At 41.5% G+C, this 25,419-nt stretch overlaps 1 protein-coding gene across 2 annotated transcripts in view; it reads right to left on the bottom strand.

Moving 5' to 3' along the window:
• The window catches only part of DOCK8 (dedicator of cytokinesis 8), a 134,401-nt gene that overhangs the window by 40,567 nt on the left and 68,415 nt on the right, over nucleotides 1–25,419 (bottom strand). For both annotated transcript variants that reach the window (XM_043515041.1, XM_043515042.1), the window contains 13 exons: nucleotides 17,893–18,010; nucleotides 16,947–17,017; nucleotides 16,082–16,220; nucleotides 13,469–13,570; nucleotides 12,656–12,751; nucleotides 12,166–12,400; nucleotides 11,391–11,555; nucleotides 9,642–9,817; nucleotides 7,980–8,075; nucleotides 6,316–6,411; nucleotides 4,366–4,515; nucleotides 2,153–2,266; nucleotides 645–800 (listed from right to left, as the gene is read on the bottom strand). In XM_043515041.1, coding sequence (XP_043370976.1) covers nucleotides 645–800; nucleotides 2,153–2,266; nucleotides 4,366–4,515; nucleotides 6,316–6,411; nucleotides 7,980–8,075; nucleotides 9,642–9,817; nucleotides 11,391–11,555; nucleotides 12,166–12,400; nucleotides 12,656–12,751; nucleotides 13,469–13,570; nucleotides 16,082–16,220; nucleotides 16,947–17,017; nucleotides 17,893–18,010 — 1,714 coding nt within the window. The remainder of the gene's footprint in view (nucleotides 1–644; nucleotides 801–2,152; nucleotides 2,267–4,365; nucleotides 4,516–6,315; nucleotides 6,412–7,979; nucleotides 8,076–9,641; nucleotides 9,818–11,390; nucleotides 11,556–12,165; nucleotides 12,401–12,655; nucleotides 12,752–13,468; nucleotides 13,571–16,081; nucleotides 16,221–16,946; nucleotides 17,018–17,892; nucleotides 18,011–25,419) is intronic.

Here is a 25,419-nt window from a genome sequence, read left to right as displayed (position 1 = left end):
ATAGCTATGCAGAGTTCCTTGGTATTTTTAGTAGTGGAATCTCATTTCCAACTGTTTGGTGTCAAGAATCAGCCTTTAGCAACAACACTGGGAAATCCTGACTCTCGGAGCCTCAAGATTTAGTTTAATGGTCAGAAAGGACCTTAAATAAAACCATTGCCTTAATGAATATTGACTTGCCTGTACACTTAAGATGACCAGTGAGAACGTGTGCAAAAACTCAGAATGCAAAGTCTGCCACATATTTCCACATGCTATGACCCTTACAAACAGATGTTGCCATATATCTGATAGTACCGTATGATGCATCTTCACAAGCACAGTCATTGTGCATGCATAGCTTTTTTCAATAGGTGTTTCTAGCCGTGCCTACTGAAAATTCCCACAAACATTTCCCCCACGTTTGCATGGCATGATATGTATGAACTTGTGTAATTCAGCTTCATAGTAATACCTTGCTGATATTAGTCTTTTCTGCCCCTTTTCTACAAAAGGGAGCTTGCAACTCTTGATGATTATAGACTGATAAATCCTGACTTAAGTAGCTGAATACAGCAGCAGTGGAAAGACCATCAGTTCTCCACATACGTACTTCATATCAGGATGTCAGACATGTGATATGGCAGACATGTGATATGGCCTACCTGTGATGACAGAGAGGGAGAGGGGGATGCTGGTGCAGACACTGAAGTCATGAAGAAGAGATTCAGATTGAGGTAATGTTCATGGCTGCAGAGAATCCTTAGGAACTCCAGCCTCATAGAAATTAGGGTGGGGAGGGTATTGAGCTTGTTTGACAGCTAGAAAAAACAAACAGAAATATCATGTGACAAGCATGGGTAATTTAGCTGTACACAGAGAAATATCCTCTTCCTAAAACAGAATCAGCCAATTTAATAAAAGTAACTGAGCAGAGTAACAGACAGTAAAAAGCTCACTGGATTCTTGTGTTTAACAAGACTCCATCCCCATTAGGCATTCTCTGTTTAGTGGGGGTGTTTTTGTACTTGGCTGACCTCCCAAGAAAGGATCAGTTATTCTTTCCTTCCAGAAAAAATGCAATTGCCTTAGCAAGCTTGTCTGGAAAGTAATTCTGAAGGACCCCCCCCACCCACCCACCCACACCACCCCCCTTTGTGCATACTAATATTAACTTTTTTAAAAATCTGTTGTGCCTGTGACAAACTAAACAAAGGAATCTGCTCCTCCACTATGCACCATACGGCTCCAAGAGTGCTGCCAGATCCCTTCACAAGTGTAATGCTACAGCAGAAACTGTGGCAAAACACTTGTGAACTTCAATGGAAGTTGTGCATGTGTCCAGTGGGAGAATTTGGCCTTCTTTTAGTAAACATGGAAATAGGTTATCGGGATCACAAGATCAAAATGCTTAGAAAAAAATAGAGAAACACCAAATAACTTGTATGAAAATAATGGAGACGTCATGCATTTTTATACTAGGATTTTCTAGGAGGATTTTGAAGCAAAGATATTTGCAAAGAACACAAGAGGTTAGAGCTCAAGATGGATTTTTTTTAATCTAAGACCATGTGGCATGGTCCAGAGGGAAGCAGAGGCATGAAAAATCTGCGAAATGTAGCCAGTGTATGTCAGAGGAGGAGCAGGGTCAGCACAAACATTTTCTCCCACTTACTCCTCCAAGCTCCTCTGTTCAAACACTGTACAGTTGTGACTTCACAAGGTTGGGGTGTATGCCTAGAAGAAGGGGGTGTTTGTTCTATACAGCAAGCTAGCCTCCAAATACAGAGACTTTTCCACTAATAAATTATGAAAAAAGATAATACTGCTCATAGAGGTATTCCACTTTGTGCACTGAGTGCCATTGGCAGAGATACAGATCGTGGGAATGGTAGGGGGGCCTAAAAACAGTATGTCCACTAAGTGGCTACTGCTAATGGGGAGGGAAGCTCAGGAAACAGCAGGGAGGGGCTCCCACTTTTTGCAGATCCCCTGGGATCCACATGGTTGCGGACAGCATTCACTGCCTATTCCCAGGCTCCATTAAGCAAGGAATGTATCCTGCCTTTTGGGCACTATTACTAATGCCAGTCCCTTGATGGAAAAATGAGTCAGAAACAGAACTGAACAGAATATCAAACTTTATTCAGATACTGTCCTGAACGATGCGTACCTGATTACAGTAATGTCTGATGAGGTTAAACACAAATCCACGGTCCATTAGAGAAAGCAGATCGTACAGGAAAAATGCCAAGCTAATGTTGATCTTTTCTGCTTGCTCAGTTTCCTTTTAAAAAAAATAATTTGTGGTTTATAATATATATAATCACCTGACTCATTCACCCAAGTGAAGTATGGAAGTTCCACTGCTGGAATAATTTAAAAATAGATTTGACACAATATGGGAAAATACAGTGTAGGGAATAGCCCTTCTGCTTACGAGGGGATGGCTAGACTTGTCTTTCTCCTGCTCAAATGTGTATGATTTTATGAAAATCTCCAGAGTTGTTCCTATACACTTATTTCTGCTGTTATTCACAGAGATGGATATCACAGTAAGGCAAAATAGTTTTAGTTATGCAAACCTTGCAAATGACAACACTGAAATGGAATTGAGTTCCTGTCTGCATTTCCTACAGCTGCAATCATTTCTACTCTCATTTTTTTAAAATAATTGAATGCTTACTATTTACAGAAAACTAAAATACTTAACACAGATTTGACAAAATGTTTCTTTAACTCTATTTATTGAGCATCAAATATTTTATTTAAAATCCATAAATCTGAGAGTCGTGACAAAAAAATTGCAGCAAGACAAATCTCTAGGTTTTATGATTAAGCAGCTCAGCTCTGAATATTTACTAATGGTTTGATTTTCAGGGACCCACAGCTAAAGTCATTGGGAGCTGTGTATGCTCAGCACCTCTGAAAATAAGGCCGGAGTTATTTGAATTTTTGAGTTATTTGAAAATTTGAGTTATTTGAAATTTACTAATTTGAATGTAACTTTAAAAATCTTGGTTCTATGTGTAGTTCAGTTCAAAGAACTGACTGATTGTGTGTGTGAGAGACTGCTTCTGGTGTGTACATATGCGGGTGTGTTTTAATTAGCTTGTATTCAAGTCCCACAAGGTTTGCTTATTCATGACGATAGAGCAGTTTCAGGAAGTGAGACTGAGGGAATTGTATAGCCTTCAGTGTCTCATGTTAGAGAGAGTGGCTTTACAGCCCCTCAGGGTGTTCAGAGAATCACTTTTTCATGTTTTTGTCTTTTCTGTTCAGATATATAAAGCTATTTTCTGTGATCTCATACTGTTCAATATTTTCTTACTCTCATGGCGCAGCAGCTTCCTAGCCTGGGCAAAGCAAGCCCGGAGGACACGCTTCATCACTGCAGGACTTAAGCAACAAGCCATTCAAAAACATACCCAATATTGTGTTAAGACAAGTAGGCTGCTTTTGCATTGTCTGTAAGAAGCATACAAGTGTCATCTATGGCTTCTGAGTATAATTAATGTACATGTCCAGTTTTCTAAACCCTCCAGGCACTTCAGTAGTATTTTCACACATGAAGAACATTCACGATTAGACCCTCTGTCCTCACCCTATCAGAATGTGATCTAATTAACAGTACTGCCTATATAAGACTATTTGTGTCTTATCTGTAAAGAAGCCATAAACAGGCCATGGTTGAATGCATTGAGGGCATAAATTAAAATTTTGTTAAAAAGTGTTTTACTTAAGTGCACAGAAGTATTTTCATGAAATGCTTTTAAAGGTCACAGTGACACCGTTTTTTATTTAAACATTCCCATAGCATTTTGCTAGTGTATGAAAACCAGAGAATGAAACTGACTAATCTATTTCCATTGCCCAAGATGACTGAAATTCATAATGTAAACAAATGGCATAAGTGGTGATAAGTAAGTTAGGTTTTTAAATTCTTCCATTTTTATAACCAAATATGTTGATTTTCAAATATATTAGAGGAAAGAGTTATAGTGAGGTAAGGATTTTATTTTTGATCTGTGAATTTCATATTAACAGCATCTGAAGCTGGTGATGAGATCATTTGGAATTAGATTCTGTAAAATTTCCCCAGGGTGAGTGTTACCTTAATTCGTGAATATTCCCAGGGCAATCAATGGAACCACTCATGGAATAAGGTGCTATGCAACATGAATAAGGATGTTAGAATCTACAACACAATGATAGACACAAGTGAGATAAAATAGAAATAATGGGTCAAATTCATCTTTGGTGTAACTTCAGTGACGTCAGTGAAGTTACACCAGGTTTGAATTTGGCTCAGTAGTTCTTGTGGGAAATAACCACAAAAAGAATGCTAGGAAATGTTACCTTTATTTCTTTGTATCCCACATTTACCTTCTGTGCTTTAACTAAAAGTGCTGCGATCTCCGAGGTGACCACGTTGACGATAGTGGTGATGTCATCTTTGAAACGATCTGAAAATCGACTTCTTCGTGGAGTATCTTGCTTTTCCATGTTAGAAACATATTGAGCCATGCTCTTTATCTGCAAAACAAAACCCATTACTATTAAACGATTGCTTTAACAGTGGCACTGTGGGCCTGATTTCCTACACGGGTCAATTTCACCTGCACAAAACCACCATTACAACTGGCATACTTGTTGTCAGTGTCAGCAGAGGGCTCAAGGACTGAGTGAAAATGGAGACTGAACTATTCTCACTCCTAGAAGTTGCCCTTGTAGGTCAGGGTTGATGCAAGTTGGTAGGACAGAACAGAGAGGTTTGCATTCCTGCTGTTTCTGTTGCACCTATTACATGCAAATGTTAGGATTTCATCCTTCATCATTGTGCTTGGTGCTGTACATAATATACAGAGGAATGCAGAGTCCCTGAACCAAAAGGTTTAGGATCTAGAACAGACTGACAATACAGCTGTTACCTAAACTAAGTTCCAAGATCAAAAATGTGTGGTATTTATTAAATGCTTTTTTATGGTAGATTACCTCTGAAAAGCTTCATAGAAGAAGGATGTTTTAAGGAGGGATTTGAAAGGAGGGCAGATGGTCATCTGGTATACTAGGAGAGGGAGACTGTTCCAGGCATCAGACATACTCTCCACTCTTGAGGTGCTACATACATGTAGAAAAGATTCAATTTCTCCCTACATGCCACCTATTTATTTTTTATTTCTTAAAGTACTACAGACTCCAGACCCTGTCTCTGCTCAAGTTCTGGAATATAAATGCTCATTTTACCAAATATACATGGCAAAGCACACCACCCTTGCTGGATCGCCATGTTCTCATGTAAGTGCTGACATTGTAACAGAACATTAGTACTTAGAAGGAAAGCGCCACATTCAGCCACCAAACAGACAGGGTGCAAGAAGCCAGCAGCAGAAAGGTCAAATCCGTTTTCGAAAAACCTTTCCATTCCTAACCCACTCACTTTCAAGTCTCCATCCTGCAATCCCTCACACATCCAAAGCTCACAGTTAAGTCAGAGCTTCAATAATAAGAAAGAAAGAGAAGATCATTGGTCAGGAGTTTGAGATCAGAGAGAATGCAGGATGTGGGTCCTTGTTGTGCTCACGAAAGGTTCTTGCTGCTCTGACCCCTCATGATGACAGGTCTGGCATATCACTCTTTGAATGAGTTCCTATTTCTTGGCTGGCTTTTGGATGGTTTTTTTGCTGCCAGTGTTCACCAATAAGTCAGACCACTTTCAGTGACATCAGTCACCTCAGGCCTGCACGGGAGAACCTCAGTGTGTGGAGTCCAGGCACTGCAGCCAGTGGCCCATGCTATTAGCAGAGTGGAGAAAATGGCAGCTGGTATACATCTGAAGTGAACGAAAGATCCTAGCTTGACTGTTGTCTTGCAGTGCTTTGCCAGCTGTGGACCAATGAGTGCACAACATAAGCAAGGTTCTTTGAATCCTCGACCCTGGTCAGATCCTGCTGGCTACAGTTAGGATAAATTATTTCAGAGAATTTCCGTAAGGCTGATTTTTCTGTTTATGTGTTGGAGTCATCAGGGCTCCATGGAGAATTGGATCTGAACCAAACCCCCTATCCCGATACCTCCAAACTTTGGGGAGGCTCAGATTCGGAGGACAGTCTGCACTCTGTGCCTCAAGTCTACTCTTATGGGGAAGATTAGCTGGATGGACGGACACACACACACACACACACACACAGAGTCTGGGCACGTTCCTAAACTGTGGTTTGTGATGCACTGGGGAGTATAGATGGTTAAGACAGCAACAAATCTGCACCTGTGGCTTTGGGCACAAATGGCATTTAATTTCTCAACTGTTATATAATGCTGTGAACGAAATCTTACCAGAAGCTCAAAGAAGAACCAGGCGTACTTGAAGACAGTTTCTCTCATCATGCCAGTGCTGACCACCATCTGCAGTGCTAGCTCTTCATGGAAATGCTAGGCAACAAACACAGCATGGTTAGAAATGATTTCAAACTCAACTCATCTTCCAACACTGGACCCTCAATCCAATACTGTGTGGATGCAATTCACTCTTTGTGTGCAAGGCCCTCCACACTACAGTGGCCTTTTGTGTGAGGGGGGTGATGGGGAAGGAGCTGCTGCGCACGGAGGCCTTCACACTCCATATATGCTGGGGAGATTGACATCTTTGCTGCTTTGAATAAGCTGGTATGAGAGGAGTGATGGGGACAGGTGGGGTGAGGGGTCACTGTAGCCACATCCACTGCTGAGGAATCACCAAATGAAGGTGCAGATGGGAAGCAGCCATTACTCAAGCCCATAACTCATGAGCTTTGGACAATACGTTTAGGGAGTGAATTTTAGTCTATACTGAGTCTGAGCGCTTCTATGTAATGCATTAGCATTTCTGAGGTTGGGGGGAGGACAGTGAATGCTAAAGGGTGGGAATAAAGGAATCCTTAAAGCAGGACCTTTGCACTGGATCCTACTTGAAAACAATACTGTGTAAAGACGACTCTGAACTGAAAACCCAGTTCAGATCCAGATTTAAACTTTGCAGCATGGTCCATTCTCTATACAAAAAGTATACAAGTAGAGATACCGTATATTTATATGGATAATGGGAACATCTCCATTTACATTAGACAGGATAAATAAATCCCTCAAGAATTAGGAATGGATATAAATCTTCATGCTTCAGGACATAACTCAAACAGGGGTCAGGAAGAAACTTCCCCTTTGGGCAAGTTATTCCTTAACTACCTACTGCAGGATATCTTGCACTTTCTTTTAAAACAGCTGTTGCTGGTTGCTGTGAGAGACAGCAGACTGGACTAGAAGGATTATTTGTCTGATCTGGTATGGCAGTTCCTATGTTCCTAATAACTGCTATCCTGGAACATGTACAGATTGGGTTGGTTTCAAAGACTATGAGCAGGGAAAAAGCCAATTTGGTGAATTCAGACCACTGATCCATTATGATCATTACAGGTCAAAGTAAAGAGTCTCTAGTCATATACACTGATCTGTAAGGAATGCTGTTACTTGCCAGAACTACTTGGGAAACAGAATCTAAAGAACCTGAGATTGAGGGGGTTGATACAAAAATGAAGATATATTAATTTATCTACTAGTCAACTTCCTTGGTATAAACATAACTTTTATGGCACAAAGCTTATTTGTCAAAACTGATACATTAATTCTTTCCTTCTCTGCTGCACCTCATCTAAGTGTTACTGGCAAGGTTTGTTTTAGCACAGTGGTTCTCAAACTTTGTACTGGTGACCCCTTTCACATAGTAAGCCTCTGAGTGCAACGGTCCTTATGAATTAAAAACACTTTTTTATATATTTAACACCATTATAAATGCTGGAGGGGAAGCGGGGTTTGGGGTGGAGGCTGGCAGCTCGCGACCCCCCATGTAATAACCTCACGACACCCTGAGAAGTCCTGACCCCCAGTTTGAGAACCCCTGGTTTAGCAGCTGTTTGCAAACATCTCAGCCAGGCTGCAGATTGCTCTCACATCGTGTGGCACGCTACCTTTTTATTGGATGGTCTTGGGCTTACAGACACGTTTGATGAGTCGTTGGTGGCTTCAATATAGAAAGACATCCGACTAGAGGTGCGATCTACAACCTGGAGAAAAGGGCCAAAAGCCAGGGGGAAAACTAATTAATTAACAAAGGAGAGTCAGCTGCTAGTTGTAAAGAAAAAATGAAAAAAAAATACAACTCTCCTCTACCATCCTCTCTCTCACACATACCCCGTAATAGAGAGGGGAGAGAAACAGTGCCAAGAGTTGGAAGTCAAAGGAAAGTAATGTAAATACCTCCACCATGTGGCCTACCCAAGTATTGCATTTAGACTTTAAAGCTCTCTTAATTCATCCACTCAACAAGAGCTGTTCTTGAAGGAAATTTCAAATTTAGAACCACCAAATAAAATGACATCTGGGAGTTTCTTTCATTAAAAACAATGTCCATTTAAAAGGTGGTGAAATGGCAATATTCACCCAAGCATTGTAAATTGCTGTGATGCAAGTTTTAATAGCCTGCAATGTTGTTAATAATGTGATGCAGCTTTAATAACATGCATGTTAATTTTATTTTAATTTGGGTAAATTAAAAACTCCTAGAGCCGAGTTATGTTTTAGGACACAGCAAATAGGAGGAAAATTCATTAACAATTAAATACAAGTCTACACTATTAAAAACTGATATGGATGAATAAATATATCCATATAAACAACTCAAATATTCATAACCTGCAAATATGATTAGTTCTTCTCCTTTATTTTGTTTTATTTCCCTCAAGCTAGACACAAGTCTCATTCGCTTTAACTGGAGATGCACATGCACATTGGATGGAGAACAGATTCAGAGAGTATCTTATAATCAAGTTTGAGAACAAACCACCGCAAAAGCACTATATTACACATAATTAACATCAACAATCTATGTAATTCTGAACAAGAAAAAGAAGAAAATCAGTTTATGTTTCACTTTAATTCAATGGGTAAATTAAGGACTCAGAAAAGAAGAATTCATCACAAAAGCAGATGCTTTTGGTGCCCATACTAGCTGATGTAAAATCACTGTGCCGATGACGGACATCCCACCTAGTCTCTCACTTGAAGTGCACACATTCAGAACTAAACAGGAACTGTGATTTTAAAAAATGGCTGTGAAAAAATGGAATATTTTCCCTCTCGGCATTAGAAGAGCAATTCTTCTTTGTAAGATGTGTTTAACCCTCATTAGAGCCTGATCCAGCTCCCAGTAAAGTCAACGGCAGACTCTTTCCATTGACTTGAACAAGAGCTGGATCAAGCCCCTCACAAACATCTTAGGCATTGAATTGTATGGATCTTTCAGAACACAAGAAAGAATTATTAGAGACCTGAAAATATGCACATCCTGCAGTGGAGACAAAATCCATCCATGCAGAGACAAAACTCTGAAGACCTTACTCATATCAAACTATTGTTGACTTCTCTGGGACACTGAGAAAGGACTTAAATATTTTGCACCAGAGCTTTAGCTTGCTGTTTTAGTTCCCAGGTGAACAGCAAGACTTCTTGGTGGCATATGCAACATATATGAGTAGAGATGAGTCCACCCACAAAGTCTGAATCTGGGTCCTCCATCTGGGTTTTGGGTTAGACCTCATCTCTAGCTACTAAGCTTTATTTTCCTTCCTTACCTTCGATGACATGATGTTTTTGACTTCCTCATCAGTAGCAGTCTGTGTACCAGGAATATCTGGATTGCTGCAGCTCATTACCCGGCTCTTGAGAAGTCTGGACCCAACAGACACAGCTGTGGTGCGTCCAAATGTGTAATAACGAGACTCTGGCAAATTGGCACTTCCTGCTGCACCTGGTCATGGGAAGAGTTTTTTGTTTTTGTTTTGTTTTGTTTTTTTTAACCAGGATTAGATATCATATTAACAATATTATGATCCCATGAAAGCCAGTTTTACTCTGTGCTCCTAAAGCAAACAGAGCAAGAACAGCATGTAAATTCTGAAAGCCTCTCCACCAACCTCACCCTTGATAACCTAACTAGGCACGGAGCCAGAGGATGCAGAGTTAGGGGCAGGGTGGTGAGCCGTCCAGCACAGCCCCAAGACAGAGAGCACCAGAGGAAGATCAGAGCAAAAGCTCCACAGCAGCAGCTTCTCTTTCCTTCCACTTCTGAGACAGCCCATTAGTTCCTTGCTGCACATTAGAATGATGGGTTTCAGAGTAGCAGCCGTGTTAGTCTGTATTCGCAAAAAGAAAAGGAGTACCCGTGGCACCTTAGAGACTAACAAATTTATTAGAGCATAAGCTTTCGTGAGCTACAGCTCACTTCATCGGATGCATTTGGTGTCCGATGAAGTGAGCTGTAGCTCACGAAAGCTTATGCTCTAATAAATTTGTTAGTCTCTAAGGTGCCACGGGTACTCCTTTTCTTTTTATTAGAATGATGTACACACATCTGGGCTCAAAACTCTATCTCCACCCTTGATGCAGGTGATATAAACCGAGGGCTGGTCTACACTCAGAAATATGTCAGAATAGCTAATCAGCAATGATTATTCCAGAATAGCTGTTTTCAGTAAATTTCCAGGTGTGAATAAGCCCTGAGATTTACCACATTCCAATGTCAGCCAAATATTCAGGAAAAGCTCAGACTACACACCTGAGCAGGGGAATAACACCCCCACACACACACACACACGTTTCTTTGGGTCCAGGCACGTAGGAAAACGAAGGGTTATTCATCTGCTTACTTCCTCCCTAGAGCAGGTAGGTGGACAATGGGTGGATCCTGGCCCCATCCCCCTTCTCTCTTTTCAGAATAGCTGAACCAGCACACAGGGCGGGAGGAGGGAAGTAATTTCCTGCTGGTTTAGATAAGAGGGGAGTCACTACCCATCCCTCTCTATTGTCCCCCAATTTGAGGGATGCACTCATTTTACTCCCAAAGTTACCAACATGGCACATAAATCTGGGGTCCCCTCACTCAGAAATGGAGGTTCCAGAGAGAGCAATTTACATGGAAGGAAGGAATCCCACAGCATTTTAAAGTTTCACACCTTAACAAGTCTGTGTGTGTCTTTGTCAGATGCTATGTCCCACCTCTGGGCCATGGAAGGCTGAGAGGTATGTAACCACTCCTTGGGAGCAGGGCACAGTGCCACCTGAGACTTCTTCTGGGGTGGTGCAGCTTGCTCAGGGCTGATCCTAAAGGTACCATCTTGCCCTATAGCACCCATTGCACTGTTGCCCTCTCTCCTTTTTCTTGCATGGACTATACATTAAAGTAACTTTTAAATCCTGCTCCTTCTGAATACAAATGACTTTGAATGTCAGGAGCCGTGCACTCTCCTGCTACCTATGATCTGAGGGGTTGGGGGCAGGTCAGGGAGAAGGGAATTACTTTATTGAGTAGGCAACAAGCATACCTTGTCTGGCAATATCTCTTTGAGACTCTGGAAGGCGAAACACATAGTAGACGTATGATGCCAAGAGACAGTTCCTCCCATGCTGGTCCTTGCTCAGGTCTTTACTGTTGTGAAGACTGTTCACTATTGCAACCACAGATTCAAAGGCAAACTGGGAGAAATTGGCTGTGAACCAAAGAAAAAGAATTAGTCTCAGCATTAAAGGGCATAACTTGGTTAAATCAGGGCATTCTTTGAGCAGATAACATCTAATCCAGTCACTGTTTAATGTAGACCTTAACACAGAAACATCAGAATTGCCAGACTGGATCAGACCCAACATCCATCCAAGGCAGTATCCTCTCTCTGGCAGTGACCAGCATCAATTGCTTCACAGAAAGGTGCAAGAACCCTGCAGTTGGCAGATGTAGGCTAATCAGCTCCCCACACATAGATCTTTTTCTGATCTGATCTCTAACAGTCAGACATTATCTTAAGCCCTGAGGCACAAGGTTTAATATCCCTTCCAAAATCTGTGTTGGCATTGATAACTTTGAATATTCGGTTACCAATATAAATGTCAGTCTGCAGATACTGTACCTGGGTGCAGAGCACGTGTCGATTACCTGAATAAGATGCAGGAAGTTGAACACCCTCTAGAAACTAAACCAACTAATATCAAACTAGAGCCAGCCAATTTAGCAAAATGTCTCCCATCCACCCACCTGGTTTGCTTGTGGGCCCTTTCCAATACTACTGCTATTCCGTTAGTCGAAGGCCATGCTTCAATAAGTACCTGTCTGACCAGCTATAACCATGGGCTGCACAGTCAACTGGAAAAGTTTCTCCAGCACCAAGTGTAAAAACAAGACCAGGGGCTCAAGGCGGGAGGAATTCAAGCAAATAATGCTGAGTTTCAACTCGTGTTCCAGGGCAGCCTCTGTGATCTTCTGATCCATCACACGAATTGGGAAGGTGACTTGGCTTTCCAGAGAATGACACAGAGTGAAGAATTTCTCCAGGTGGTTGTCCTGTGAATACAATCAAATCTCGGCATGTGATGCTGGACAGTTACTGCATATTCTGTTCTGCTGCAACCACAGGCAATCACAGAGCAATAGAGATGGTTGGCTAAGAAGTAAAAAAGTCACCAAAATTTGAATGGGCAACCAAGAGGTGAAGAGCTTTGTATCCCATTCACCAGTCCCCTCAGCCATCCAAGCCCAAGCAGTCTGTTTCAAATGAAGCTTATGCTGCATGTAAAAGATTGGCTGTAGGTTCTTTACCTGAGTGTGAATAGATGAAACAGCCTGCACTTCTACGTTGAACACACCCTTGTGCCCTTCAACCCATTTAATTGGAGGTGACTGTGATGGAACTTTCTGTGTTGAAGATAAAATAACAAGATGATCAGCTTAGCACTTTTTCCTATAAGTAGCCAAATAGCAAATACTGTTTACATAGAGTGCACATAGCATTTAAGGGTGTTTTTTTATTACAAATTAGACGTACTTCAGGTATTGCCTTTTTATTCCACATCTTTTCACTCTAAACTATTCTGCCCCAGGGTTCTGGTTTGCTCTGCCAGAGAGATTGGGGTCAGTGATGCAGTTTGAATCTTTCTGGTCTCCTTTACATTAGCAATATTTTCTTACAGGCTCTGTCCTACTCCTCACTGTCTTCTTGGGGGAGGCCAATCCCTTCTTCTCCACTCTTGGGAATACCTTTCCTGAAGCCTCTAGGCAGCGACACTCCCATACATTGTGGGATAGCTGGATGTTCTGAGCCACTAAGTAGCAGGAGAGTATTAAGGGTCATGTGACCCAAACCCCAAGGACAGAGCTTGTTGGAGGTCTGTAGGGCCTGCACCAGCAAGCGATTATTTTGGCACCCACAAGCAGGTGCATGACCGCAGAGCCACTTGGTTTAGGGATTTTCTTTAAAGTCTTTTTGTTGGTTGGTTGGTTGGTTGGTTGGTTGATTTGTTTAAGCACGGGGAAGGGTTCCTCCAATCAAGTTAGGCAACTGTTGGAGCCTAAAATACCAACAGTGCCCTTTTAACTGGGGAAATAGTATCTATTAGTAATGTTGTTTGTTACCTCTGGAGAATGCATTGAATAGTTTAAAGGCAACTTATCCAAGGCAACAGGAAGACAATAATGTCCAGTCTGGAGACGATCATTTAATAGAATTGGCAGCCACTGAAACAGATGAGGCAAAAACATAGTGATATTCATTACTGCATGAGAATATGGCTATTTATCTAGTTTGTGATAATTACAGTCAACAGAACAATGATTAGATATCGACCAGAACAGTTTTGGCTCCACAGTAATTTCTGCCAAAATCTTTGCATTTTCAATTCACTGATAGCTACTGCAGAAGTGTCATCACACCCCCGCCTCCACCTACAACACTTTGGACAGCTTTTAAAATACATCCTTTCTGAACAAAACAAATACAGAGCTTCCCAACTGGCATAAATTGTTCCGAAGAATCCTCCTGGGAGGTTATAGGGTCCGTATATACGAAATGTCAGTGTTTCTAATTCAGAGTAGTACACATCTTGGGCAAAAGAGATCTCTGGAGTAATTCCATTGACTTCAGTAAAGTTAGGCCAGGGATGAATTGAGCCCTCACAGTTGCCATTAAGATTACTTGGATCAGCATCAGAAAGATTAATCCAAACAACATTTGGATACATTGCATTCTGATGCCACTCAAGTTTGAAAGGGGGGATGCATTCAAGCATAACAGATTGGAATCATTCCTTAAGTCAGTGAATGGAACCCTGAACACAAAGAAAACTAACTGATGCCTTGATCCTGAAGACAAATGAGGAATCCATTGACTTCAGTGGAACAATTCCCATCATAAAGGTAAGTATTTGTGTCAGAATTTGCAGGAATGGGGCCAATAAGAATAGTACAAACTTTATAACAGGTAACATAATTTTTTATTGTATATTTTGTAAAAAGTTAGGGGTAGACTCAGATCCTTCTGAAGCAGGTAAATTGACTTCCAACTAGTTTACTATGTGGAGGTTGCATGCAAAAAGTAAGGTCCATTATACACTTCATGGATATCAATGATGCTATGGAATTTTTGTTACCGCAATGTACTGATATCCTTGGCCAACATCTCCCTTCCCTTCATTGTTGTGAAGAGAATTTGTTCATTGACATAGTTCACCTTGAAGGTGAATGGACATAAGTGGTGCTGTATGCAGATAGCAATAGGAATGTATGAACTCACTGGAGAGACAAAGTGGGTGAGGTAATACCTTTTATTGGACCAACTTCTGTTGGCGAGAGAGACAAGCTTTAGAGCTTGCTTTCACCTTGAATGGTCCCTTGAAATATGTGTTTACTACTTATGCTAAACAATCTGTTCCACCTTGTTGTTCCACTGAGTTGTGGCACTTAGAGTACGATACCCAAACCTGAAGAAGAGCTTTGTGTAAGCTCGAAAGCTTGTCTCTCTCACCCACAGAAGTTGGTCTAATAAAAGATATTACCTCACCCACCTTGTCTCTCTAGTATCCTGGGACTGACACAGCTACACCACCACTGCAAACATGAAGTCACTGGAAACATTTATGTAACAAAGGGTGATTCCACAATTTGATTGCAGGCATGGGCGGCACATTGCATAGACTGGGGAAGGTTGTGCCTCCCCAAACAGTCTGGTATGGCCCTGCCCATGCTCCTCCCAGAAGCCCTGCTTGCCCTTCCCCCTTTGCCCCAGCCCAGGCAGGCTGCTCCTCTTCAGGGAAGCATGCGGGGCCTGGGGCTAGGGCGGCTGGGGCCGTGCCACCCATCACTCAGGGCCGGGGGGAGAGATGGAGGTGCTGGGGCTGCCTGCCCTGCACTTGGTAGGCACTGCGCGGAAGGGGGGCTTCGGTGGGGGAAGGGGTGTGAGTCCTCGGGTGGTGGGAGCGGGGCTAGCCGGGGGCTAGCCTCCCACAGCCGGCAGTTCATGCGCTGCACATGACTGCAGGCCATAAGTTTGTAAAGCACTTTGGGATCTTTTGGATTGAAAGGAATTCTCTACATGTAAACTATTATTATACTTATCACTTTTCTGACTTTAAAAAAAAATCCTTTATTGATTAAAGAAAAAAATACAGAACATTTCAATGAGCAAGCCATCTAAGTTAAGACTTATTACTCCCAACATTAGGACAAAGAAATGCATCACACAAGTGTATTACTTCATGCTTTTAACTTCTCATTTTTCTTTTTTAAATTGACGTAGGAAAGAGCCAGTGCATGATATAAGGTCAGACTTCACTGAGACCACTTTCAGTGTGTAAAGTTAAATACCTGCAGAAGTCTTTGCAGGATCAGGGCATCTGATCCAGTCTGTAGTCTCTATCTGTGCTTATTCATTCTTTTGATGTAGCCACAAAAGCCGTAACATTTGAATGCAGATGTGGCTGCTGGGAAGTGTTAAAATCAAGACCTATTACTCATGTCTGAAAATTGTTATAACGGGATATATGCAGCATTGTTGTAGTCATGTTGGTCCCAGGATGGCAGACACAAGTTGGTCCAATAAAAGATATTACCTCACCCACCTTGTTTCTCTGATAACAAGATAGAGTGTTTTTGCCACTTTGGATGGGGACTAAGTGAGGAAATTAGTTAGTTATTTCTACAAAAAGCCTGTGTGCACAGGAAGCTGAAGTGTAAATCATAAAAGTGACTTACTGAATATCCCAGGAGGGTTTCTACACATGCTCCTTGCTTTGGCTGACAGCTGATATGGTAGAATGTGAACAGTAGGTGGTGTTTTTTTGTGAGTTTAGCTGGCAGTTTAATTTTCACTTCTTCATAAAAGTCAGGAGACCTGTTTTAAAAATACCAAACACAAACATGAAACAGGCAGGAAGGAAATTTGCCTTTAGGGACCCAGATACTACTATGATATGAGTTGTCTAAGTCTCTAGTCAAATAGCTAGATGTATCAAGATGTGTATTAGCTAAAGTAGGCCAATGATTTACTCATAAGTAAACATAAATCTATGAATTAGCTGCCCTGCTGAAATGGAGAAAGCACATTGAGACACCTCAGATGTCTCTTCTCTTCACGCTTGCAGAACAGCCTTCTATCAATCTTTGGTTCTGAAAACACTCATTTTAACAAAACCTAAATTCTGGGTCCAAATTCATCTGAGTGTTTCTATTTGTTTGGAACAGCTAATTCACCCAAATGAGGAATATTCTAAAGTCCCAGCACTACTTTTTACTTCTGGACATACTTCTTAATTTTCAAATAGGGAAAAACCTTGAATTTCCTTCTGAAAAATAAAACTAATTGTTATTAACATTAATATCATTATCATTAATAATAATACACCCCACTCTCCATTATTTTAGTGAATGGGATTATTTCAATTCTGAATATGACAAATCTTCAAAGCAATATTTGGAATCAGAAAAAATATGGAATTTCACTGATCAATGGTGTGGGTTTTTAAAGTATTTTTAAAAGCTATGTACAGTTAAAAGCATCCCTTTGCAAATGACTGGTATTTAATATATAATAAAATAATATTAATAATAGTACACATACTTGTTATGATATGTGACAGCTGTGTACATCTCTTGCAAAAATTCTGGACCTGAAGATTTTCCAAAAATGATCTGTGTTCAAAAATAAAAGTAATTGTGATCAGGCATATAGCTATCAGATTTTATATCCCCTTTAAGAAAGATTTAAAATGTTGAAAAATGACAGTATTTTATTTTCTATCAGCAGGTTGTCATGAATGGGATATACATATATTACACACCCCATTCATGACAACCTCTGATAGAAAATAGAACACTCAGATTTAAATACTTTTTTCAATACTGTATATTTAAACATCTAAAAGAAAACTTTGTTAGAAGAACGTCAAGGTTGCACAGTTTCTCACACACAAAGATATCTAGATATCTTGGGCTGCTGAATGGAATAGTCATCTGCATACAAAGATGTTTACCAGTTCTGTCTCACTGTGGATCTGTTTACTGTTCCAGTATCAAGGTCACAGGTTTTATCCTCAGTGCTTGAGTGGACCTGATATTTGTGTATTCATAGTGCACAGGATTAGTTCAGTGGGACACAGAATATAACATTCTTAACAGGTTTCTGGACCTCTGTGGATTTACTGGTAGAGTTCCCAATATGGCACTTATATAGAAGGCAATGTTATTCTTTTTTAAATAGAAGCTACAGAGTGTTTACTCTTTCATGTAATACATGAAGCATTAGAGAATACAGTCCCTGTTCCACTCTAATTACAAGTCTCTTCTGCTGTTCCTCAGTCCTTTAGCTCTGCTTCCTGATCTGAACTGCTGCATGCTTCATGAGCACTGTGATCGAAACCATTCTGGTTTCAATGCCAGGCCCACAAAAAATCATAGCTGTGTATGAAGCATCAGGCCACAAGTCAACCCTTCACGTGCTTTGTCAGTACTGCAGCTAGCTGAGTATGCTCCACAGATGTCTGATCCTGTTATTTAGTCTATATTACCGGCATTGCACAGGTAGCATCTTCTCCACACATAAACTGAATCTTAATGGTAATGTTCCTTGCAGAGGCCAGTCGATTAGCAAAATTCAACCTCTGTGGGTAAACATAAAGGAGATTTCTGGAAGCAAAAGAAAGGAAAAGTAAATGAGTAAGGAACAATTTTTTGCTTTTGAAGAACAAAATCCTTGGCATCGCATCAACCCAGTTCTTCTTCTCCCAATGATGTAATTCCACCTAGAGATTGAAGGCTTTGAAAGATCTCTTTCTAACTACAGAGATTGTTGGAAAAGGTTAAGATTTTGGTGCTGCACAATAAAGAGCATATGTTTTGGGGTATTCCTAAAGATAAATTATGCCTTTGAGAGGGCAATCTGGCATTCCCCCATACTTCCAAAGTACCCTGTCGCCCAGCCCTTTTATTCTAGGGCTGAGAGACTAGCTAGAGTGTTTGGGCCTAAGGAAATCTCCATTCTCGTGTGAGAACAAATACAAGTCCCACTCAGATACCATGGCAAAGATATACCTACATTAGTTAGCTTGCTAGACAGACAGAGAGAACAACTGTTACCAGTCCCGCTGCTGGAGAATAGGGGCCAATGAAGCCCTTGTTCCCAGCACTCTTCTCAGGAGACCCTTAACTGGTATGTATGATGCTTGTGCTGTAGAGAGCCAGCAACCAGCCCATAATTAAAACAAATCTCTCTCTCTCTCTCTCTCTGTATATATATATATATATATATATAATTATCTATCCATATAGGACAGCAATATGCCATCTGATGGTCCTCCAAGATCTAGGAGGACCAAGGGCCACTCAGATGCTCACTGAAGATGGTAGAAGATGATATGAGACTACATGAACAACAGGGGAGAATAGGAGTCTGTACCTTCTATGGGGAAGGAAGCTGTGAATAGGAGAGATTTAGAGGAGTTTCATTGATTTCTACTAAACAAACAAACAAACAAAAACTCACTTGGCTTTGACTTTCACTAGGTATTTGGTTCAAACCAACAAACAATACACACACACACATACACTTTTTGATCCGGGTCCGCCTAATGTTTGTTTAGGTCAATACAAAGCCGCCTGGATGCCCGAGCTCCAATGATGTATTTCACTGATTTTTTTCTTTGTTTTAGTTTATTCTTTCATTAGACCACAGCTGTCTGCTTTTATAGTTGCTGGCAAATAAAAAATTTTTTAAAAAAATCTCGTAACACTCAAACCTAGCATTTAAAGCTTTCCTTGCCAAGGAAGGGAAAGTTCAAGGTACATTGAGTCTCAGCTAATCCTTCATTCCCCTAGCATTCCAGAACCTAATGATATAGCTTATTATGAGGCAATTTGATATGGAAACAAATGAAGACCATTTTCATATAATAAAATGTGCTGATTCTGTAATAAATGAACATTCCTGCTTTATGCAATGAAATGCAAAAATCTCTATTCAGGAAAGTACGCCTACATTGTCTGCAAATGTTAAAGAGCAAAAACAAAGCTTGTAAGAACTTCTTAATAACACAAGATACATAGAGAGCATTGCTGGATAGGGCTGCTGCTTCTCTCCTACAGAGAAATTAGCTCTGAATGAAGGATATGTTCAGAGATGCAAAAAAAAAAAGAGAATTCACCAGATAAACTCAACAATTCTGTTTCACATTTGCCAAGGTTATAACAACTCAATAGCGATAGCAGATTAACTATGGCACTTAAATAGTTTTTCAGCCTGTAGTTCTTGGTGTCTGGTTTGGGGGATTTATTTTTACTAATGTTTATACACATATTTAAAAAAAATGCAGCTCCCTCCCGCAAATGCAGTATACCTTTACAATTAACTAAGCCCCAAATCTTGCAAGCTTCTCTACATAGGCAGATCATTGCACCTGCACAAAGACCCATTGACTCTGGGTAGTGGAGGGGAGGCTATCAGAGTAGAAGAGTCTGCAGGATCAAAGCCCAAGGATACATAAGGGTATTGCACATAGGTGCTGACTCCGTGGGTGCTCTGGGGCTGGAGCACTCATCGGGAAAAAATGGTGGGTGCTCAGCACCCACCAGTAGCCCCCCTACTGGAGGGGGGGGCCTGAGGCAGAGCCGGTGGTCGAACACCCCCCAGAAGTTTGGAAAGTCGGCTCCTGTGCTTCAAAATCCAAGGGTAAAACCCTGACCCCAGTGAAGTCAATGGCAAAGCTACAGTTGACTTCTGTGGGGCTGGCACAATATTGAGTTAATTACAAACAAGAAGCTGCATTTCTGCATGCTATAACAGCAGCGCAATAGTCACTTCATACCACTCATTGGGCCAAATTTGCCATTCGGTTATCTGGGCGCAATCCCGTTCTGAGGAAAGCCCCAGTGAAGGAAAACATGGCTGTTTGTTATGAAAGTTGTTTTTATGATGGTCTGACAGCTGTGGGGGGGCCTTTCTTAGCTAGGATTCTGCCACATGTTGTCAATGTTTAACATAGACTAATGACTATCTGGCCAGGGGGGAGAGGTTCCAGCAGCAAAGAGTTGCCAAAAGCCTTTCCCCTCTGCCAGTCTTTCACTGTGGTGGGGAAAGGCTCCAGCAGAAGGAAGCTGCCTGAGCCTTTGTCTGCTGCCTCCAGACTTTTCTCACTGCTGGAGACTTTCTCTGCATCAGTGAAAGACTCCAGCAGCGGGGAGACATTGCACCACTCAAAACAGCAGTGTAAATAGGGAAGACACTGCTTGGGCTGTAGAGAGCCAAGTAGGGTATGTATCTGGGTTCATCACACAGGGATCAGGTGCGTCTTTACTCTACTTGCCTAAGCAGTGTCTCACCATCTACAATAAATATTTATACATGTGCTGGGGTGAGAGGTGTTGTGTATGTACTCTTCATGCTGCTGTAAAGAGCATGCAGTCTCGACGTCTCTTTATGAATGTCTATCATGCATTCTTACAACTACAATACCCACCTGCTGAAGTGAAGAAACAGATTGACAGAGCCAGAAGAGTACCCAGAAGTTACCTACTGCAGGACAGGCCCAACAAAGAAAATAACAGAATGCCACTAAGAAAAGGAGTACTTGTGGCACCTTAGAGACTAACAAATTTATTAGAGCATAAGCTTTCGTGAGCTACAGCTCACGAACGCCACTAGTCATCACCTTCAGCCCCCAACTAAAACCTCTCCAACGCATCATCAAGGATCTACAAGCTATCCCGAAGGACGACCCATCACTCTCACAGAACTTGGGAGACACGTCAGTCCTTGCTTACAGACAGCCCCCCAACCTGAAGCAGCTACTCACCAGCAACCACAAACCACACAACAGAACCACTAACCCAGGAACCTATCCTTGCAACAAAGCCCGTTGCCAACTCTGTCCACATATCTATTCAGGGGACATCATCATAGTGCTTAATCACATCAGCCACACTATCAGAGGCTCGTTCACCTGCGCATCTACCAATGTGATATGTGCCAGCAATGCCCCTCTGCCATGTACATTGGTCAAACTGGACAGTCTCTATGTAAAAGAATAAATGGACACAAATCAGACGTCAAGAATTATAACATTCAAAAACCAGTCGGACAACACTTCAATCTCTCTGGTCACACGACTACAGACCTGAGAGTGGCTATCCTTCAACAAAAAAACTTCAAAAACAGACTCCAATGAGAGACTGCTGAATTGGAATTAATTTGCAAACTGGATACAATTAACTTAGGCTGGAATAGAGACTGGGAGTGGATGAGTCATTACATAAAGTAAAACTATTTCCCCATGTTATCTTCCCCCCACCCCACCCCCCACTGTTCCTCAGATGTTCTTGTTAACTGCTGGAAATGGCCCACCTTAATTATCACTACAAAAGGTTTTCCTCCTTTCCCCCATCCTTCCTGCTGGTAATAGCTCATCTTAAGTGATCACTCTCCTTACAGTGTGTATGATAAAACTCATTGTTTCATGTTCTCTGTGTGTGTATATATAAATCTCCCCACTGTATTTTCCACCGAATGCATTCGATGAAGTGAGCTCTAGCTCACGAAAGCTTATGCTCAAATAGATTTGTTAGTCTCTAAGGTGCCACAAGTACTCCTTTTCTTTTTTGATGTCTCTTTAGCCTCTTTGTGCATCAGCTCCTCAGCTCTATAATGGGGATGATGGTGCTTTCCTATATCACAGAGGTTTTTGTGAGGATAAATATATTATAGACTGTGAAGAAGTTTGAGATCAATTGATGAAAAGCGCTATACCTAAGAGATAAGTATTAATTATTATTCTTTTGGTACAAATAAACTGAGATGTGGAAAACTTAGGTCTGTGTATCACCATGTACTGCAATGTTTAGGGTTGCAGTACTTTGTGAGATGTAGCAGGCTTCACAGTGAAATTAAAAACACATCGCTGGTTGGTTTATCAGCTAGGACATGCTAGACGGACTGCAGCATGTCTTAGCGGACAAAAAAGTGCATGACTTGCCTTTCATTTTGCTGTGTGCCAAGTCTCGCAGAGTAATGCAATCTACCATTTACATTTTTATATGCAATTTCCATTCAGCTAGGTTCTTTCACCATGATGTTATGAAACAGCTAAGGAAAGTGCAAAATATATTGGTAACTTCTACTGAATTATGCTTGGCCGAATGACTTATTAAACAAAGGATATTATCAATATTATACCTGTCAGAGATGAAAAACACATATAGGAGAGACTGTATAATCTGTTCATTGGTTTATGGATCTGCAGCTCTATAGAGGGTGTCACAAATCCACATAATGACCCTGAGTGCTGGATTTTACATTTAGATGTGACTTAAGATGAAAGATGTGTAAAATCACATGTAAACAGAGAGCTCTCTGCTGACTACACATATGAGGAGGCGCCAATGTATGAATTAATCCAGCAAGTACATAGATAAGGGCCAAATTCTGACCCCTTTTATGCTCATGTATCTCCATTGGTCTCACATTTGCAAACCCCACCACCACTAGGGACAGTAAAGGGCAGCATTTGGCACTAAATATCTTGCATTCATAAAGGGTCAGTGTGGCAAGTGCTGGTTGGTCTGTGTAAGATCAGGAGGATAAAGGTAAATGGAGCTTCCTCCCACTGTGCATGAACCAGATACAACTGGCAGCCCTCGTGAGCACAAGTGCTTCACACAAACTACAAATCACCCCAACAGAGGGAGAGAAAACAGGGAGTCGGACATGGCTCTCTTGGACATTAAGCACTCCTGTATTCACACCCTACACACTACTGTAATAATCTTTGTACAAAATATGCCTCATGAGGTATGACTGGAAAACTAACAACTCATTGATCATTTATTTTATATTCTTCTGTGAGGTATCTGTGCAATGGGTATGAAAAGTTATGGATATATGCTAGATTTATGACTCAAGTGTGTTTAAATCAGGCATATCAGAGGGAGAGGATAAACAAGTCTGCCCCAGACAAAGGAATATGTTTTCCCCTCCTGCGAGTCACTTCCAAAGTACTCTGAACAACAATGAGAATATATTTACATATTGTGTAAACGGACCTCTCAAACTAACAAGGGGTGTAGGCAAACCTCACACTAACAAGTCATGGAGAAGCCAGCATAGTGTTTATGCCCCAGCAGGAGAGAGAAGCTGGGTCTGGGTTTTACTTTTCAGAAGACTACAGTGCAAAGGTTTACTGATGTATAATTACAGGGGTGGGAGGTGAACCTCAGGTGATAAGCAATTGAATCAACTGATTGAATACAATATTGCTGTATTATAGAAGTATATAGAGTGAGGTCTTTTCTGAAAGCTAATGATATACTGGTGATTAATATCACTGTGAAATGTATGTATTGACACCCTATGAGGAACTATGGATATTAAATGATATTGTGTTTTAAAGTCTGTGGCCAAACAGGGAGAAACTGGTTCCCTCCCAGATAGGAGAAAAGTAGCTATTTACCTGTCTACTAAGAATTAAGCATGGTGGAATCAAAACAATGGAAGCCCCATTTACAGACAGGAAGGGAAGAACAGCATGACATCATCCTGCCTCTTGAAACAAAGCCATTGAGCTTTGGAAGATACAAGCAAAGACAGAAGCCATCTTTGCATCCATCATTAGACAGACAAAAAGGAACAGAGCTCTTGCATGCTGAGAAAGATGGATCCTTCCACCAAGGAGGGGTTGAACTCTCTGGAAACTGAATATAGGTGAAAAAAAGCATTTTGAACAAAATCTGTACCTTGCTAGATTAAGTTTTAGACTTTCAGAGGCATGTTTTCACTTTTATTTGCTTGTAACTCTTTATAACGTTATCTTTTATACTTTAACTCACTTAAAATCCTATTTTCTTTTGTTAATACATTTGTTTTATTATTAATCTAAATCACCAGTGCTGTGTTTGAATTAAAGTGAATGTTAACTCCGGTTAATTTGGCAAGGTGGTAGCTTTTGTGTCTTTAGAGGAACAAATGGACTTTATTATTTTTCCAAACTGCCCACAAGGGGGCTGGACATTAGAGAGCACACAGTTTGGGGAAAATTTGGGACTGGGAGCGTTTTGGGTTCACCCTGCAACTAGTAACCAAAGCTGGTGGAAGCCAGAGTGGGGCTATAGGCAGGCCGCTGGGGTCGGAGCTGCTGAACCAGGGCTGTCTAGCACAGACACATCAGTGTGGGACCTACATGCTTGTAAGCTGGTTGTGAGCATCCCAGGCTAGGAACTCCAGCAGCAAAGCACTGTAAGGCATCCAGAGTTGCAGGGTAATTTGTGACACTACCTCTCACTCGTCTGGATTGCCTGCTTAATACCCAGAACACCCTCCCTACCGCAACAACCAGCAGCGAGCAGGCCATGCATGGGAGGGAGCACAGTCTCCTAAATTGTGGTACAGCAGCATGCTCCTGTAGGGCTGGGGAACTCCAGGAGGCACTGTGTCTCCCGGGGGATCAGTGCCTCCAGGTAATGCCAGTGGGGCAGTGAAGCTGTGCCTAATGGACACATTCTGGTCTATGTGTCACAGCTATTCTTGGTTTTGCTAAAAGTAGAAAAGTAACTGATACACAAGGCTGAAACATCCCCTTTCAGGGAGATCAATGCACAGGGCCATTAGACATTTGTATCTGGTGTAAAGAGTCATGAGGAAATCAAAGATATCCCAGTATGGTTAATCTTTCCATTAAAGGCTGTATCTAGCTCTTCTAATGCAAATGCAGGAAGAGGCGGGGTGGAGGTGGGGTCTTGGGGGAAGGGGTAGAGTGGGGGCAGAGCCTGGAGTAGAGCCGGAAGTTGAGTGCACACACACACTCCCGCGACACATCGTAAAGTTGGTGCCTGGGTAAATGTGGCTCGTATATCATCTTTGGCTCCCCCAATTTTCAGAACAGTCAGGGGGCAACTTGACTCCTAGTACAACCTCAGTGCTCTCATTTACACTTCCTTGTAACAGCCAGTAAGACTAGACAGGTAAGGGTGAATGTAGTGGGGTGGTCACCCCACTCCTGCCCTGAAGGGGTTAAAACAGCCCTGGGAGACGGCTTCCCTGGGGAAGCCAACAG

This window comes from Dermochelys coriacea, chromosome 5 (genome assembly GCF_009764565.3).
Source record: "Dermochelys coriacea isolate rDerCor1 chromosome 5, rDerCor1.pri.v4, whole genome shotgun sequence".
Lineage (NCBI taxonomy): Eukaryota > Metazoa > Chordata > Testudines > Dermochelyidae > Dermochelys > Dermochelys coriacea.
The sequence above is the reverse complement of the archived record's forward strand: the minus strand, read 5'-3'. Positions and strand labels throughout refer to the sequence as shown.